General features: G+C 48.0%; 1 protein-coding gene across 5 annotated transcripts in view; it reads left to right on the top strand.

Annotated features, from left to right (window-relative positions):
- CSNK1G1 (casein kinase 1 gamma 1) overlaps positions 1-15,784 on the top strand; it is a 107,854-nt gene that overhangs the window by 63,575 nt on the left and 28,495 nt on the right. For all 5 annotated transcript variants that reach the window (XM_032122385.1, XM_032122384.1, XM_032122386.1 and 2 more), the window contains one exon: positions 12,450-12,601. In XM_032122385.1, coding sequence (XP_031978276.1) covers positions 12,450-12,601 — 152 coding nt within the window. The remainder of the gene's footprint in view (positions 1-12,449; positions 12,602-15,784) is intronic.

Raw genomic sequence — 15,784 nt, 5'->3', positions numbered from 1 at the left:
AGGCAGGTGACACTGGCAGGTGGATGTTGGACGTCATGAGCCTCCACAGTGGCGTAGTGGGGAGCAGAAGAGGAGTCTGATACGCTGGAGAATCCCAGGAAACCGAGATCTCTGCTGTCCCAAGCCCACGCAGTAGATGAGTCACAGTGTAGGAGCAGAATGTTCTGAGTCAGGGAGGGCTGTGTCAGTACATATAGAATATTGACGGATTCTCTGGGTTTGTTTTAATTCCTGCTCTGTAAACAAGTTCACCTCTAATGAAGTATGGAGTCTGTGTGTTTACTTTGGGACCTCTCTGTGTTGCACAACTCGCCAGAGCGAAGCAGTCTGTTTACTTGTCAGGAGGTAGGACCGAGGGAAATGAAGGGGGTATAAATAACCGAGCCTTTGCATAGTGTAGTCAGTATTTGCATATATATTCCTCAGTGAGGCTGAGCTGTCTGCTATCCGTGCTGCCTATGGAGTTCTCCTGTCGGGATTGCCCGCCTTGAGCACGTTTTTCTGTGTTGCTCTTGCTTTACCCACACGCACTTTGTACGTATGGCTGTGCTTCGTGAAGAAATTCTTTCCATGCCAGTTGCACAATGCTGTCTTTCACATGGCAATCATGGGTCATTTTGGTAAAGCTCGTTACAGGATGGATGTAAACAAGTTGCCTTGGTGGAGCTGCCAACACCACGATTTCACAGGGAGGTCGTTGTGCACAGCACTCTTCCCCAAGGGAGCGGGAGCACCTCGAGGCCATGTGAGGGAGGGTTAGTGCAAGAGGTCCCCACCCTTCTTTAATTAAGAAGTGTGAACATATCCATTAACCGGGGCCACAGTGACTTTAATCTTCAGAATTCCCACTTGTATTTGCCACCTGGATGGAAACATTGCTGTGGCCGGGAGCTGAGCCAGGTCACCCCTCAGCAGGGGGCTGGTTTGGCGGGGGGACGGAGCTGCTGGGTGGGGATGATCATAAAATCATAGAGTGGTTTGGGTTGGAAGGGACCTTAAAGGCCATCTTGTGGCCATATGGGCAGGGACACCTTCCACTAGACTGGCTTGCTCAGAGCTCTGTCCAACCTGGCCTTGAACACTTCCAGGAATTGCCCTTCTGCACCCCAAGGTGGGTTTGGAGTGGTGTGGAGCAACACGTGGCTGTCACCTGAGGTATTTTGTGTCTTGCATGTTGTGTGGAAGGGTTTGTTCATACCTGTCACACTGCAACGCTCCGGATAAGCACTGCAGCCTCCTCCTTTGAAATACTGGAAATATTTCAGATTGCCAGTGTTCAGTGACTCTGAGTATTTAATAAATGACTCATCTGTGCAAGGTGATACAAAACTGACATCCATTTGCAAGGGAAACAACTTTGGGACACATCTCATGTCAGTCATTCTCTACCTCAGATGCCTTCAATAGACCCGACGGTTTTAAGATGTTGGGTTAATTTTCTACCAGCGAGGAAAAACGTCTTCATTCTCGAATCGTGCACAGAAATGTGCCCTTGGCATTAGGTGGAGATGCTCAGCAATTCTCCTGAAAAGTGGAGACCCTCACACTGAGCTACATCTTAAGGAATTGTGATCAGCGGCTTCATTGTAAAGTCAGGAGCTTGAACTTGAGGGATCCCAGACTTCCAAGCTTTTGAATTGCAGAATGAAATGTAGTGGATTACTGTAAAGTGCTCAGTTACAGCCTGCTGCTTTCAGAGCTGGCTTGCTGTTGATCTCCAGAGAGTTACGTTTTACTGTTTAACAGTACTTGGCTTTTTCTTCATGTGGCCGTTCCCTTGTTAGGAAGGGCTTCCTGAATGTGCACATTTCAGCATCTCAGCATCAGAAGTTTTGACTTCCTTGGGCTAAATTTAGGTTTTGTCAATTGGAAGCTATCAGATGCTTTTAAAGCAAGGCCATTAATATTTGAATGTGAGAGTAAGGCAGTTTCCTTTTTATATTCTGAAAAGTCCTGATACATCTCATACTCTTCCGGTATTCGTGGCAGTAATCACAAATCAAACGCCAGCGACTCCAGGCAGCGCGTGGAGGGGAACAGCAGGATGCTGGGAAGCTGGAAAATGCCTTTCCTGCAGACACTTTTCCTTGGAGCCTGTCATGGCCATAAACCTGTAGCGTCTGGAGTCATCCAAGTCATCCCAGATGCCTCACTGGGCTCTCCTTGTAGTCAGCGATGTCCGCTGAGAGCCGGTTGTGGGCTGTGGGATGCACTGCTGCTCTGAGGATCCTGCAGGGCTCGAGGAGAGGGACAGACATTTAGTCATGAAGGTCTCTGTGCTGCTTCTGGTACTTTCTTGCAAACCTGGAGTCAAAATATCTCCTGCTGGCTGTCGCCCAGGCTGTGCTTGGAAACTGGAGTGCCTCAGCCATCAGAGTGGGGAGGTGAAGGCCACAGAACCACAGACTGGTTTGGGTTGGGAGGCACCTTAATGCTCATCTCATTCCACCCCCTGCCGTGGGCAGGGACACCTTCCACTATCCCAGGTTGCTCCAAGCCCTGTCCAACCTGGACTTGAATATTTCCAGTAATGGGGAGTCCATATGACACGTGGTGTTTGAAGATAAATTCTGGAGTTTGTATTTATGTTGTATTATTGAATGATAAATCCAGTTTGTCAGTGAGGGCCAGGATAATTAATAAGGATGTAGGAGTTGGTTGGCTGTTCTGCTTGTCCCCTTTTCCTACCCCTTCTATGAACATTCTTCAAGCCATGGGAATGCTGCACTTAGAAACTAATTGAGGTCTAAAGCTATAAAATCAGTTTTCAGGGGGGCTGCTGTGTCAGGTGTTGAGCACTGCCTTGATCCAAACAAAGTTCTTTCTCTTTTGGAAGGTGGGTGCCTGATTTAGTGGGATCCCTTCCAACACAGCAGAGGCATCCTGCACACACTGGAGGTTTTTAAGGTGAAACACTGAGCTGTGCCAGGGAGGTTTGACACCAGTGAAGTCCTGGGATGGAGGGCTGCCCACCTCCCTGACCGGCTCTCCAGTGGGTTTGGAATTTGTGTTTTGGAGCTGTGCCCTGCCTGCTATTGAAAAACCTTCGCCCATTGCTAAAAGATAAGCCACAGGCTCTGCCCCTGAGTCTGTGATGGGTCAGGCTGGAGCTCTGAAATTTTGTAATAATTTTTCTGTCTGAATGTGGCAGTTTTCCCTTTAAAATTCCATTCCTACCTGCTCCTACTCGGCTTTCTTAAGGTGAAACAGAGATGATATCTGGAGGTAGGATCTGATTTAGCGCCTCTGAACTTCTGTTTGGCAGCAGGTTCTCCTGCGATAAGAGGGAGTGGGAGGTTTTCCCTCAGGCTGGAAGAACCGTGTGGGTAACACTTTCCTACTCATGTGAAAAATCTCTTTTTCCCTCCAATCCTACAGCAGTGATGGGACGGATGGATGCCAGTCTCTTGGCTTCTTGTGGAGAGTTTATGTGCCTTTGATTCTCATCATCACTTTCTAGTTTGATGCCGCCGCAGGGGCAAACCTGCAAAAGTCCACCCTCCCAGTGGGACCAGTATGGGTACTGGGGGCCCGAGCTGCACCACAGCTTTGCAGGCAGATCCCAGCACAGCTGTGGGATCACACATAGGGCTGTGCTGCCAGAAATGGCACCGGATTGTCCCCCCACAGTCTGGTGGGAATCTGCCCTTCAGCTGCCTGAGCAAGGCCGAGCATCATCTTCCTCCCGAGCCCCCAAAGGTGCGTGTCCGATACCACTGTCTGCTTTGTCCACCTGGATCTGACCCACTAATCTGCCATCCCAGTTAAAAATGCTGTTGGATCCAGGACAAATCCTGCCTGGTGTTTGCCAGTTTTGCGTTACGCCATCCTGGTGAGAGTGACTGTGGCCAGGGCTGAGCGCTGTGGCTGTCAGACCCTCCCTGCATTGTCATCGTGGCAGTGCCACCAGCTGGGAGGAAGCAGGGAAGAGCTCTGCCTCCAGCCAGCAGTCTCCAATGGAGACAAGCTGAGGAAGGGCAGGGGCCACCCGGGACTTGGTGTGATCAAACCGAAATGGTTCTCTGGGCAGCAGAAGGAGAAATTCAGCACAAGCAATTTGTTTTTGCTGCTTTCGTGGCATTTTTCATCTGCCTAGAAGTAGCCTCTTCCCTGGAACTGCTTCTGGAGTTCAATTTGGGTGCTGCTGAGCAACCAAGAACTTTTGTTGTTGATTTTTCTTAAGATTATGCCTGTAATGTCATAAACACGCATCACTTCATGTGCATAACGTGTTCCTGAGGAGCAGCTCTGATCTCTGCCCCCTGTGACCAGGAACAGCACCTGAGGGAACGGCTGGAGCTGTGTCAGGGAGGTTTAGGCTGGATATTGGGAAAAGGCTCTTCCCCCAGAGGGTGCTGGGCACTGCCCAGGCTCCCCAGGGAATGGGCACGGCCCTGAGGCTGCCAGAGCTCCAGGAGCGTTTGGACAAAGCTCCCAGGGACATGGGATTGTTGGGGTGTCTGTGCAGGGACAGAAGCTGGACTCATTGGTCCTTGTAAGTCCCTTCCAGCTCAGGATATTCCATGATTCTGTGAACTTGTTCTCAAAAGAAAAGAAAATTATCAAGGACCTGTGATTTCATCTCAACTTCTCTGTTACCTGGTTCAGATGAAGTGGCCCAAACCTGCCACTTAACTCCCTCTCAGCAGGTAGGGCTAGGGAATTGCACAGCAAAGGAAAACTGATCAGGAACAAAGGCTCCTTAGATTTTTTTTTTTTTTTTTTTGGGGGGGGGGGGGAGGTGGAGTGGAACTTGTTTCTTTCTTTTTTTCTTTTTGGTTGGGTTTTTGTGGGTGTTCTTGATCAGCAGAACCCAGTTGGCCACACAGTTGTGGTGTGCCTGGCAGAGCTCACATGGCTGTGTGACCTGCAGTGGAGCAGAATCATGGAATCGTTTAGGTTGGAAAAGAAGCCCCCCTCAGACCATCAAGGCCACCAGGAACCCGTGTCCCCAGGTGCCACATCCACATGGCTTTTAAGTCCCTCCAGGGATGTTGTTGAGTGACTCTACCACTGCCCTGGGCAGCTGTTCCAATGGTTTTCTTTCATCCTTGTCCTTGTATTGCAGGTGTGTGGGAAAAGGTAATTAAGACAGAACTTAAGCTAGACCTTTTTTGTGTGGTTTAAAATAACTCTTCTAAAATTCTTCACTGGTTTTGTCCTTCTCTTAAGGTGGTGTTCTATGTGCCAGCTGCTATCATCACTGTAACAAGACGTGTTGGATATAAAATCCAACAGTAACATGGAGATTTGAGTGCAGTCGTTTCCCCCGAGCCCTAGAAATGTGAATTCAGTCTTTTGAAACTTGCCAAAAAAGCAATTTATTGTGCTGTGCTTTATTCTTTTGTGTTTGTCAAGAACTGAAACAATTTCACTTGACTAATTTAGTTCTCAGAGCTAAAAAACTGCCTGTAAATGGGTATTTCTAGGTGAGTTTCCCAGATTTTGAAAGTTTTCCTGCATTCGACCTTTCCAGCTAGGGCTGATTCTCCTCCCTATCTTTTTTTATCTTTATGAATATAAATGTGATTGTCTCCTTGGTACCCCTTCTGCAAGTGCTTCTTGCTTTGTGGATGTGGAGAGTTGTTTAATAAAGTGAAGCCATGATGTCAGGAAACTAGCTTGTACCACTCAAGGAAGATGAAATGCCACCCTGTTCTACTAACACAGCGATCCTGAGATGTGTTTTTCTGCAACTGAAGTAAAAATCAAATCATTTGGATTTTTACCAGCAGCAAGAACAAATATGTTCTTCCTTCTGTCCTTCCCAGGTCTGTTTTTCTTCTGTTCCTTTTCCCGTCTCTTTTGTTTCTGTAGATTCAAATACTACCAAAACGAAACAAAACACAGCAGGGATAAAATACATCCTGCATCTCCTGAGATAAGCTGGAGTGAGGCTGGAGTCTTGGAGTCCACGTGGAAGTCCTTGGAGATGACAGTAGCTCTGTCTCCTCACAGCTCATACACAACTGTTGCACTGCTGTGGGCCCAGTGTCATCTCTTCCCATGAAAAGCTCAGCTTTCTCTGCCATCATCTGGGGAGAAGGTGCTGATCCAATACCTTCCTGAGGTTTCCCCATCCCTGGAGGTGTTCAAAGCCAGGTTGGTTGGGTCTTGGAGCAACCTGGTCTAGTGGAAGGTGTCCCCGCCCATGGCAGCTTTGAGGTCCCGTCCAGCTTCTGATGTTCTCCCTTGAGTTATTTCTTCTTGAGTTCAGAGAGTGTTTGAGCTGCACCTTTTCCACATCCAAGGCTGGGAACAGGGCCTTGCTCTGCCTCTCTTCCTCCTCCCCCACCCATGGGCTAAAGGGGAAAGTCCTGCTGCAGAAATTCCTGCTAGGCAGTGGTGCCAGAGCGTTCAGTATTTGCTAGGAGAAATGATTTATTGCCCAGTCAAAGCAGGGAAAAGACGCTGTGAAAAGCTGGCAGCAGAGAGCCAAGTGTCTGGCAGCAGCTGGAGCCAACGGAGCTGGAGGATGTTTGGGGGCAGGAGATGTGCCAGGGGCTCTGGATAGGTCTGGCTGCTCTTCACCCTCTTCAGGTGAGTGAGAAGAACTAAAGGTAAATTGTGGGCTCTCAAACCACGGTATCACAGCTCAAGAGAGCGAGGAAGTTGTTCAGGAGCGTTTCAGGCCGGCAGCACTCACAGCATGGTGGTCGTCTCTGTGATCACCATCGGAGCTGCTGCAGTGCCGGCCGTGCTCCGGCTCCTCCAACCCTGCTTCTCCACGTGCATATTTCTGTCTGTGGTTGTTGGATCAGATCACTATTTTTAGGTTCTTTCCCTGATCTTTTGCCAGCTCAAGGTTTGTGAAGCCTTGGAGTGGCTGGTGAGATTGTGGCAGACCTTTTCCACCACCTCTTTTTCCACCTGCAAGTGGGCTGGTGCTGGAGTCACAAATTGCATTTTCTGCTTGTCTTCCTTCGCATCTCAACTGCTGTTTCTCAAACAAGAGAAAACGCTCTCAATCACCCAAAATCTCTGTCCTTCTCTAAGCTCCTCCAGGTAAGATTGAAGGTGAAGGACTGTATCATAAAGCTTTTGCAGCCGTACTTTGAAGGAAGGTATCTCTGAAAGGCATCCAATCAAACACCTGAAAGACCCTTAGGCCAACTTCATTCCCAGTAACAAGCCCAATCTCAACTTTTCTCCCATCTTTCTGTTTTTGAAGCAGACGCTATTCCAAACCCTGAAGGGCAGGATGAGTCTTTTTACTTCCAGCTCACAGATATAACCTGTTAACTAACATGCTTAGGTAGATTTACATGGGGCATGTTTGAAGAGGTTAGAAGCTGAGATCTTGGCCCAGTCGATGTTGATCACAAATCTTCTCTTTCAGCCAGGATTTTATTCCGATTTGAAAATTAAGAGAAGGGTAGATCCTCATTAGTGTAATCAGCTTAAATGGGTTGACTACTCTAAAGCAATTTGTTTAATTTGTTTGGAACATGTTTAATTTTAGCTATAGATATTCAGCCCTCTCACAGTTGCTATTTATGCTGTTCATCGTGTAATTTTGTGTTCTGTGATTTGTAAAAATAAACTTTCTGCTCTGAATGAGAATTCTGTGACAATCTACGGTCCATTCATCAGAGCCTCTTTAAAACCACACAGAACCTTCTGTGCACTGAGGCTGCTGGTGTGTGTCTGCATCTTTTTCAGCATGGGAAAGAGTTCAGGAGTGTCTCCCCTCTGCAACAGAGCTCAGTGTCAAAACCTGCACGAAGAGAGGGTCTGAATTCTTCTTTAATTCTTGAAATTGAAGACATCAGCTTCTCTGTTTGGCCACACCTCATCGATGGAAACCAACTCCCCATGGGAGCAAAAACCATGGATGGTTCAGAAACTACAGATACTGATCACAGGCTCTGGATGTTTCCTGGTGATTTGCTGTTTGGGAATGTGGCGCTTGCCCTTCCATTGATGTAGATGTCACGCGCAGCTTCCTGCGCTTGCTCCCTCGTCCATCCTTGGGTGTATTTCACTTGCTCTTTATGAGGTTTATTCAGAGCCTCTTGTGATGCCCACACAAAGCCTCAAGCCAGATGCTCTTCTGGAGCAGGTGGGTTCTGCCTCCCGTGCCTTCCATGTGGGGCAGGTGCTGCAAACTCCGATTTCCCTCCGGCATAACCTTCGATTGGCATCTCTGCCCATCGCTGTTTCAAAACCAGTCCTGGAAATGGCTTTGGAATGTCTGTGTGCCTGAACTAATGTGGTTTTTTGGAGTATGTTGGATGTCTGAGGAGTTGTGGGGCCATTAGTCATGCTGTAAAACATATGGCAGCAAGAGAACATTACTCAAATCGTCCAGGACACTTCATTGTGTGATGGAACTTTCTGAAAGGTGTTGTTCCAAGTGTTAGTCTGGCTCAGATGAAGCTCTCTGGAAGAGCAGTGATCCTGCTGTTTGTTACTGTTCCCGTTCTTGTGTTCAAGATCAAGCCAAGGGTTTTTTGGGTTGATCCAATGTATTGCTCAGCCATAGAGCATGAGGAAGGATGGGAAAGTCCCTTTTGGTGGCAGCCCAGAAGCAGTGAGAGTTTAGCATCCCCAGAAAGCCAGGGCCAGTCTCAGGAGTGTGGGGGAATCAAAGTCTTGAGTTTTTGGCTTTGATGTCTGCATTTGCTCTCGTTCCAGCGGTGATGCTTTAATCTACAAAATGCTTTGCTCGGTTTTCGCTGTGCTCAGCTTGAATTTCTTCCAAGACATCGCTCTGCTGAAATAGCAGAATTTGCCTGTGGATTCCAGTGCAGCGATCAGTCTGTGTTTATTGGGGTGATAAACTTCCTGTGAGAGTGAGGGTGGAGTGGGGCCTTTTCCATGTAGCTGAGCCAAATCACTCAGCAGCGAGACCAAAGCCGTTAAGCAAATTGAGATGATTTCTGCTCGCATCAGTCTCTGCTGTAATAAACTGGTTTTCCTCCAAAGGAGAACCTGCACATATCATGCCTGTATTTTCTTCCTTTAGTGTATTGCTCTTGTTTGATGCCATGGAGAAATTCCTAGTTCTGATGTGATTTCATGCATTAACTGCATTAAACACATCATGGTTTATACTTCAAGTGTTGAGTTGTACCTTTGAATCCTCAATATGAGACTCTGCTCTGCTGGTGACTTTTCATGCCACGGTCTCTGAATCCAGAGCTGCTCACCTACAGCACGACACCGTGGCTTTGTGTGACCTTTCCAGTCCTCTCCCAGTGCGATGACTTGCCATTAAAAACCTCAATTCCAACTGCCCAGGCAAAAAAGTCCTTTTTCCTCCATCAGTCTCTTTAGTTGGCAACATCCTTCTTAGGTATTTACGGATCTGCTGGTGATATTTATGGAGTTCCTGTGGTTCACTGTGACAATGGACTCGGCACCAGGACACGATGCTTGTCACTGAAATAGAGCCAAGCTACGTCATAAATTATGCAGATGGTCTGTGACAACATCAAATTTTATGCAGATTTTCTTCGGCTGACCCTTTTTACTGCTCAGAATGGCTCTGGAGCTGCCTGTATCTCAAGTTTTCATCCAGTCTTATTTGCCAACACACTGCAATGTGTACATCAAGTTCATCTGTCGAGTTTTTCTCGTTCCCAAAAAGACAGTGAATGTTGAGTTGAGTTTGAGTGAGCTGAGGACGTGTTACCCTGAGTCCTTCCCAACTTTATTCCATAACCAGTGTGGAGCTGAAGATCCTTGGCTTGGGCTGGGAGCTCCACAGGGCTCAGCAGAGCTGCTCCTTTGGATCCAGGACACGGCAGTGCAGTCTGGCTCTGGAAATCAGAGAGATGTTACAGCAGCTTTATCCTGGCAAAGACAAGAGGGAAGTCCTTGACTGCAGAGCTGGCAGCACTGCTGAAAACCCTCAGGGAAAAATCGAACCCTAAAAATACGCCTGAAGCCAATGATGTCTCCTGTACTCTGACATTTAGGATGCTTTTTTTATGTTCTTCACTAAGGCCTCACCTTGTCAGAGCTCCCACAGAAAGCAGAGCCTTCCTGAAGGTTTTAGAGGATATTCAAGGTCTTGGCTATAAGCTCTGAGTAGGTAAAGCTGAAGGAATCGGGATCCCAGAGAGCACTAGGTAGTCTTGCTTCCCTCCCTACATGAAATCCCCACCTTTTGGGTCTTGCTGCAGTCTGTCTACCTGGTTCTTATGCCCAGTAGGAGTTCCATTTTAATTGCAATGCTCACCAAGGGAGGCTGTAAATGTTCTCATCTTCCCCTGCTCTGGGAATGGGATCCTTCACCTTCCTTAAGAGTCTTTGTGCAATTTTATTCTCCTGCATACCTTAATTAGCAGAGTCCTAATCCTGATTCCTTCCTCAGTTCCACTGTTTGAGACTTGTAGAAATTGTGGTAGAGGTACTCATTGTCTAGCTGTATCTAGAATCTATAACGGGCTCAGGTTTAAACTTGCATGAAATACTCTGTTACTCTCTTATTCTCTATTATTCTTCTATTATTCTCTAAAAAGTAGAGATGCTGATCTTGGTGTTAGAGGTGATTATGTAGGTAAGTCCTCATCAGACCTTACTGAAAGCCCGGTGGCTCACCATGAGTCACTTCAAGAGCTATTGCAGTTGTTCCTGCCTTCAACACTAAGCTGATGACATTAAATTGCCATTTGTGTCAATTTGGGGGTATTTGAAAGCATCTCGGAGCTGCCTGGATTGTATCCCATCATTGTTTGGCTTTCTGAATTGCTTCTGCATCAAAACATCCTGTCTTCCTAGAGGATTTAATGACTGATGCTGCTTCCTGAAGCATGGAGCTCTTTTAGGAGCAGCAGCCTCCCAAACCCTGGTTGGGTCAATGTTTAGATGGGACACAAAACTCTGGTTAGACAGGGAATTCCTGCAATACTCTGTAATATCCCATTAATGCATCCTGATGACAGATTCCCTGAGCATGTGAGTTAACGAGATTAAAGCCCTCCTCGGCTAATCTTTGTCAAGCTGCATTTTGTTCTTTTGGGGCAGTACTTGGGAGCACAAGTTCTGTGATATTTCAGCTCTAGTAATCTCAGTGCTGCATTTGTTACATTGTTGGCAGGTTGCAGAGTTCCCAGTGCCATCGGGTGGATTAACAGGGCTTCCCTAAATCTGGAGTAGGACATGCACTTGTTGTGCTGCTGCCTGAAATGCTTCCCTGCCTGAGCACCTCGCAGAGCCGACACCAAACCCTGCACTTAATTAGCCGAGTATTTTGCTGTATCTAATATTGATCACTTATGCAAATCCAGGTGTGTGCCTGCACTTGCTTAAAACATGCCATAAAATTAATAATCACAGTGCTTTCAGGTCCCATGCTCTGTAATTTATGGATCTCTGGGGGAAAAAAGGCTGCACACGTGGCAGTGCTGCCCGTGCTCAGCCTTTACGCTGAATAGCAGGACGCCAGATCTTTGGGCATTCAAGCAGATACCACGTTGTGACATAAGACAAAGCCCCGTATTTCAAAACAAAACCCTCCCATTGTGTTTTGGAGCTGCTTCTGAGGTGTAGACTGGAAGTAGATGGATATTTAAATGTGTTACCCAGCCTGACGTTGGTGCCAGGATGCCGAGTGCTGCTACAGGTGCTGATTAGCAAAATGAGCAGTTGGGCCTGCCCTGAATTCCTCCTGTATGGGCTGCTCTGTTTTCCTTTTCGACTCAAAGGTAATTCCAGGAGTGCTGTGCAGCTCCGTGAGTCTTCCAACACCAAAGCTGGTTTTTTCCCTTTCCTTCTGATGCCTTTCAGAAAGCTGATCCACCCAAAAATCCCCTGCCAGCTGAGTATCAACACTGTACTCCCACAGAGCAATCTGTTGGGTGGGAAGATGGGCTCTGGCTCCTACCAGTTTGATGTTGATAGTTGTGTGTGTGCACATATGCTAATGACCGTGATCACCTCTTTCTATGTGGTGATCGGTCGAAATTTAAAACTTATCCCTATTTTAAAGGAAAAGGATTTTTTCCTTTTTTCTGAGTGTAGACTTCATTTAAGGTTGTGCTGAAAAACAGGGGCTGGGTGTTATCTTTGGTGACAAAGCAGCCCTTTTTTGGCCATGCCTCATGTTCTCCAAGGACTATCATCTTCCTAACTGCTCCAACAAGTGCCAGCCCCCATCTGGGGCTGTTCTCTGCCTGATGTTTAGTGGAACACAGGGAACTCCGTGTCTTGTTCCCTAAATCCAAGCCTTTAAGCTGTCAAAGCTCGATGCTTTCAGACAGTCTTTTTATTGCTCTGAAATCTATTTGTCTGTCCAAGGGTGTAGCTGAGCAGAGCCTGCACTGGTTTGGCCTTCAGTTCAGTCACAGTGTGTGCTGGAACTTATTTCCTTGCTGGGCAGCATCAGAGAGAATACTCAAGAAGTGACAATAAAGCTCTGCCTAATGAAAGGCGTGCACGCAGGAGGAGGGGAATTAGCCTCGTCCCATTGACTGATTCCAGTTCTTTTCCTATTCTTCCAGCTGAAGGGCTCCCCCAGGTGTATTACTTCGGACCGTGTGGAAAGTACAACGCCATGGTACTGGAGCTGCTTGGCCCGAGCTTGGAAGATCTGTTTGACCTCTGTGACAGGACGTTCACTCTGAAGACGGTGTTAATGATCGCCATCCAGCTGGTGAGTGCCAGGCAGGGCCCTGCCCTGGGGTTTCCTTGGGTGCCCAAACATCCTAGGGTCGGCACAGCGCACGGTTCAGGGCTGAGAGAATCTTCTTCCATCATAGAATCACCGGGTGGTTTGGGGTGGAAGGAACCTTCAAAGATCTTAATCCCACCCTCCCTGCCATGGGCAGGGACACCTTCCACTAGCCCAGGCTGCTCCAAGCCCAATCCAACCTGGCCTTGAACCTTTCCAGGGATCCAGGGGCAGCCACAGCTGCTCTGGGCACCCTGTGCCAGGGCCTCCCCACCCTCACATTCTTCCCACTATCCCATCTAACCCTGTGTTCTGGCAGCAGGAAGCAATTGCCCCTTGTCCTGTCACTCCGGTCCCTTGTGCAAAGTCCCTCTCCATCTTTCTTACAAAGAAAGCTTTTCGGGTGGGAAGGACTCCTGCCTATGAAGGGAAGGTCCGAGTGTGCTTATGAGAAACTGGCTCCCTGCGCAGCAGAACCAGTGAAGCTGGATTCCTACGGACCTGCATCCCCTGTCCCCTACACGGCCCTGCCCCGGTACCTGCCCCAGCTCCCTCCCTCTGTTTGGACATCCCAGGAATATCTCATTTCTCACCCACTCCACGGCACACACGGAGCACAGCACCCTCCCACACTCCTACCAGTTCTACTGGTTTAGTGCTACTGGGCTGCCCGTAGACTGAAACCCTGTGGGGCAATGGGAGCTGAGCCTTCCTTAACCAAAATACCAGCATTTGAGGGCTCTGTCTTAGTCAAATTTCATCCAAATTGGCCAATGGGTTTAAATTACTGTCATGTGGAAAGTAATAGTTCTATGGGCAGCATCACAGAGCCTTTAATGTACCTGAAAATGAAAGGAAATCAAGCTGGAAGGGATCCAAGTTTGGATTTGGGTTTGTGTTAAAAGTGGACAACATGAAAGCTGAATGTACTGAATGTGGTGAGGAAACTTCCACAAGTCATTGGGGCCAGCCAGTCAGTTTGGCTTTTTTGGTTTTCAGACTGGTTTGCAGATTGCCAAGTGTCTGGGCACCTGCAGATATCCAGATCTTGGGTACCTGCACCTTGGGGTCACCTGGATACCCCACAGCAGAGTTGGGATTGTATATTCACATTAATAGCTCCGTGGATAGAAGCATGGTAGGGAAGAGGAGATGCAACATGAGGAACACAATCCTTCTGATAAACTGAAGTTTGACACAGCAGAATCTCAAATGGAAAATTGAGGTCAGAACTGCAGAAGTTTGAGCAGCACCTGCCTGGTACTGAGGCCTCCCACAGCAGAGCAGTTGGGTTCTCTTGGTTTTGAGTGTTTCCTCGTCGATGGAAAACCAATTTATAGTGTTGGTTTTGATTAAATCAAGTGGCAACAGTTGGCAAAGCCTCAGATACAGCTTGTGTGACCTTTGGAGGGAAAATGTAAAGATGTAAATTCATTCCCAAGGGACTGCTGGGGAAATCAAAACTGTCACAGCCATGGCTGCTGCCTTTTGCCAAGTCCCAGGGCTGCAGCTCAGCTCTGGGCTTGGATGCTCTTCACTGGCATCACCTGTTGTTCTTGTGGCCAGGCTGCAGCTCGCTGGGGCACTGGTGCCAGCTGGAAAACACGTGCTGGGGCTGATGCAGGGGGACACCCAAAGCAGTCAGAAATGGAGGAGCTGATGTTCTCTCACAGGGTCAGGCGCTCCTTTGGCCATGGGGAGATGTTGTAGGACCTTCTCAGTCTCCTCAGGGAGTTTACATGAGTTGCCAGCTTGGAGTGTGCACATTTAAGGAGACAGATTCTGCATCCTCAGGTGTGCCCCGTCACCTGGCCCTGGGAGAAGTGTTTTCCAAAGGGGCTGGCACTTCCTGCTCAGCTGAAATGAAAGCCCTTTGCTCCAGCCACAAGGCTTTAGGGAAAGTTGTCTTTATCTTTCTCCCACACTGAATGATTACAGTCACTGAGTCACGCTCCAGTGTGAGAGCCATCAGAAGGGAAAGCTGGACTCTCAGACTCCGTGGGTTCACGCCCGTGAATTACGTTTTGTTCTTGCTTCTGACCGGCCAGGTCTGCTTAAGCTGCTGCGATTCTAACCCTGGGCATTTGTCCCCTGATCTTTCTCCTCATACTTAGGGTGATCCCCATGTCTGTAGGAGCATCCAGTCCCTTCCCTTTGTGTTCCATGGTCAGTTTTTAACCAGAGACATCCTGGAAAGATATTTTTTAATACTTATTTCTGGTTGGCTGGTGTGAATGAGCTTGACAGGTTGTGGCATCTCAGGACTGGGGTGGATCCTTTACAGATGTTAGAAGAAAGAGGAGTTTCTCTAGGAAAAACAAGGGCAGTGTCATTTTAAGAAGTACCAAGTGGGATTAAGGGCAAATTCAAACATGGTTTTACATCAGGAAGGCTCTCCTGGCTGAGGGAGACAGAGACTGGATGGTAATGAGTCTTCAAGAAACCCAGCCTGTTCGGCAATTGTTCAGACTGGAACTGCTTCCTCCGTACTCCACATGCAGCTGAAGACATCCGGTGGATCAGATCCAGTGGGTGAAGCTCCTGAACAAAGCCAAGCTTGGCAATTAAAACGTGATCACTACGTCAGTCCCTACAGCCCATAAATTGGGGGAGAATGTTTTTTTAGTCAGGCTTCTGTTTCTCACTCTTGGCCAGGTCTAGCCTTTATGAGACTCACTGAGAGCTCACAGCAAGCTCTATTGTGCCACCAGGCACTGGAAAAATATTCTGTATGTGATCTGGACCAAATCGTGGCGAGAGGTTTTTCTACTGGTGACCATCAAAATTGCCTTTGAATGAGATTAATTTCATTCTCTGCTGATCTGGTCTGTATTCAAACGGGTGATGTGTGAAAGAAGGGCTCAAATTCATCAGGAAGGTCTAGAGATGGAACTGCTGCCAAGATCAGCCCCTTCAGAGTTACCTTTCTGGGAGAAGAGGGTTTGTTACGCTTGCTGCCTTGGCAGGAGGAAGGCAAATGAAAGCACGGGTGTCTTTGGCACCTGCTAAATGTCACAATATCCTCTCATTTCTCCACCGCAGCGCAGGGGTCTTGCTGTGTGCCAAGGGATTCTCCCCCCTCCTAAGGGTTTCTCTGACATCTGAAATGGAGATTTATGGCTCCAAGGATGGACTCGGCCGGCCGTGGCCATGGAAATCCCTCTG

The sequence above is a fragment of the Corvus moneduloides genome, chromosome 13, assembly GCF_009650955.1.
Source record: "Corvus moneduloides isolate bCorMon1 chromosome 13, bCorMon1.pri, whole genome shotgun sequence".
Taxonomy (NCBI): Eukaryota; Metazoa; Chordata; class Aves; order Passeriformes; family Corvidae; genus Corvus; species Corvus moneduloides.
The sequence above is the reverse complement of the archived record's forward strand: the minus strand, read 5'-3'. Positions and strand labels throughout refer to the sequence as shown.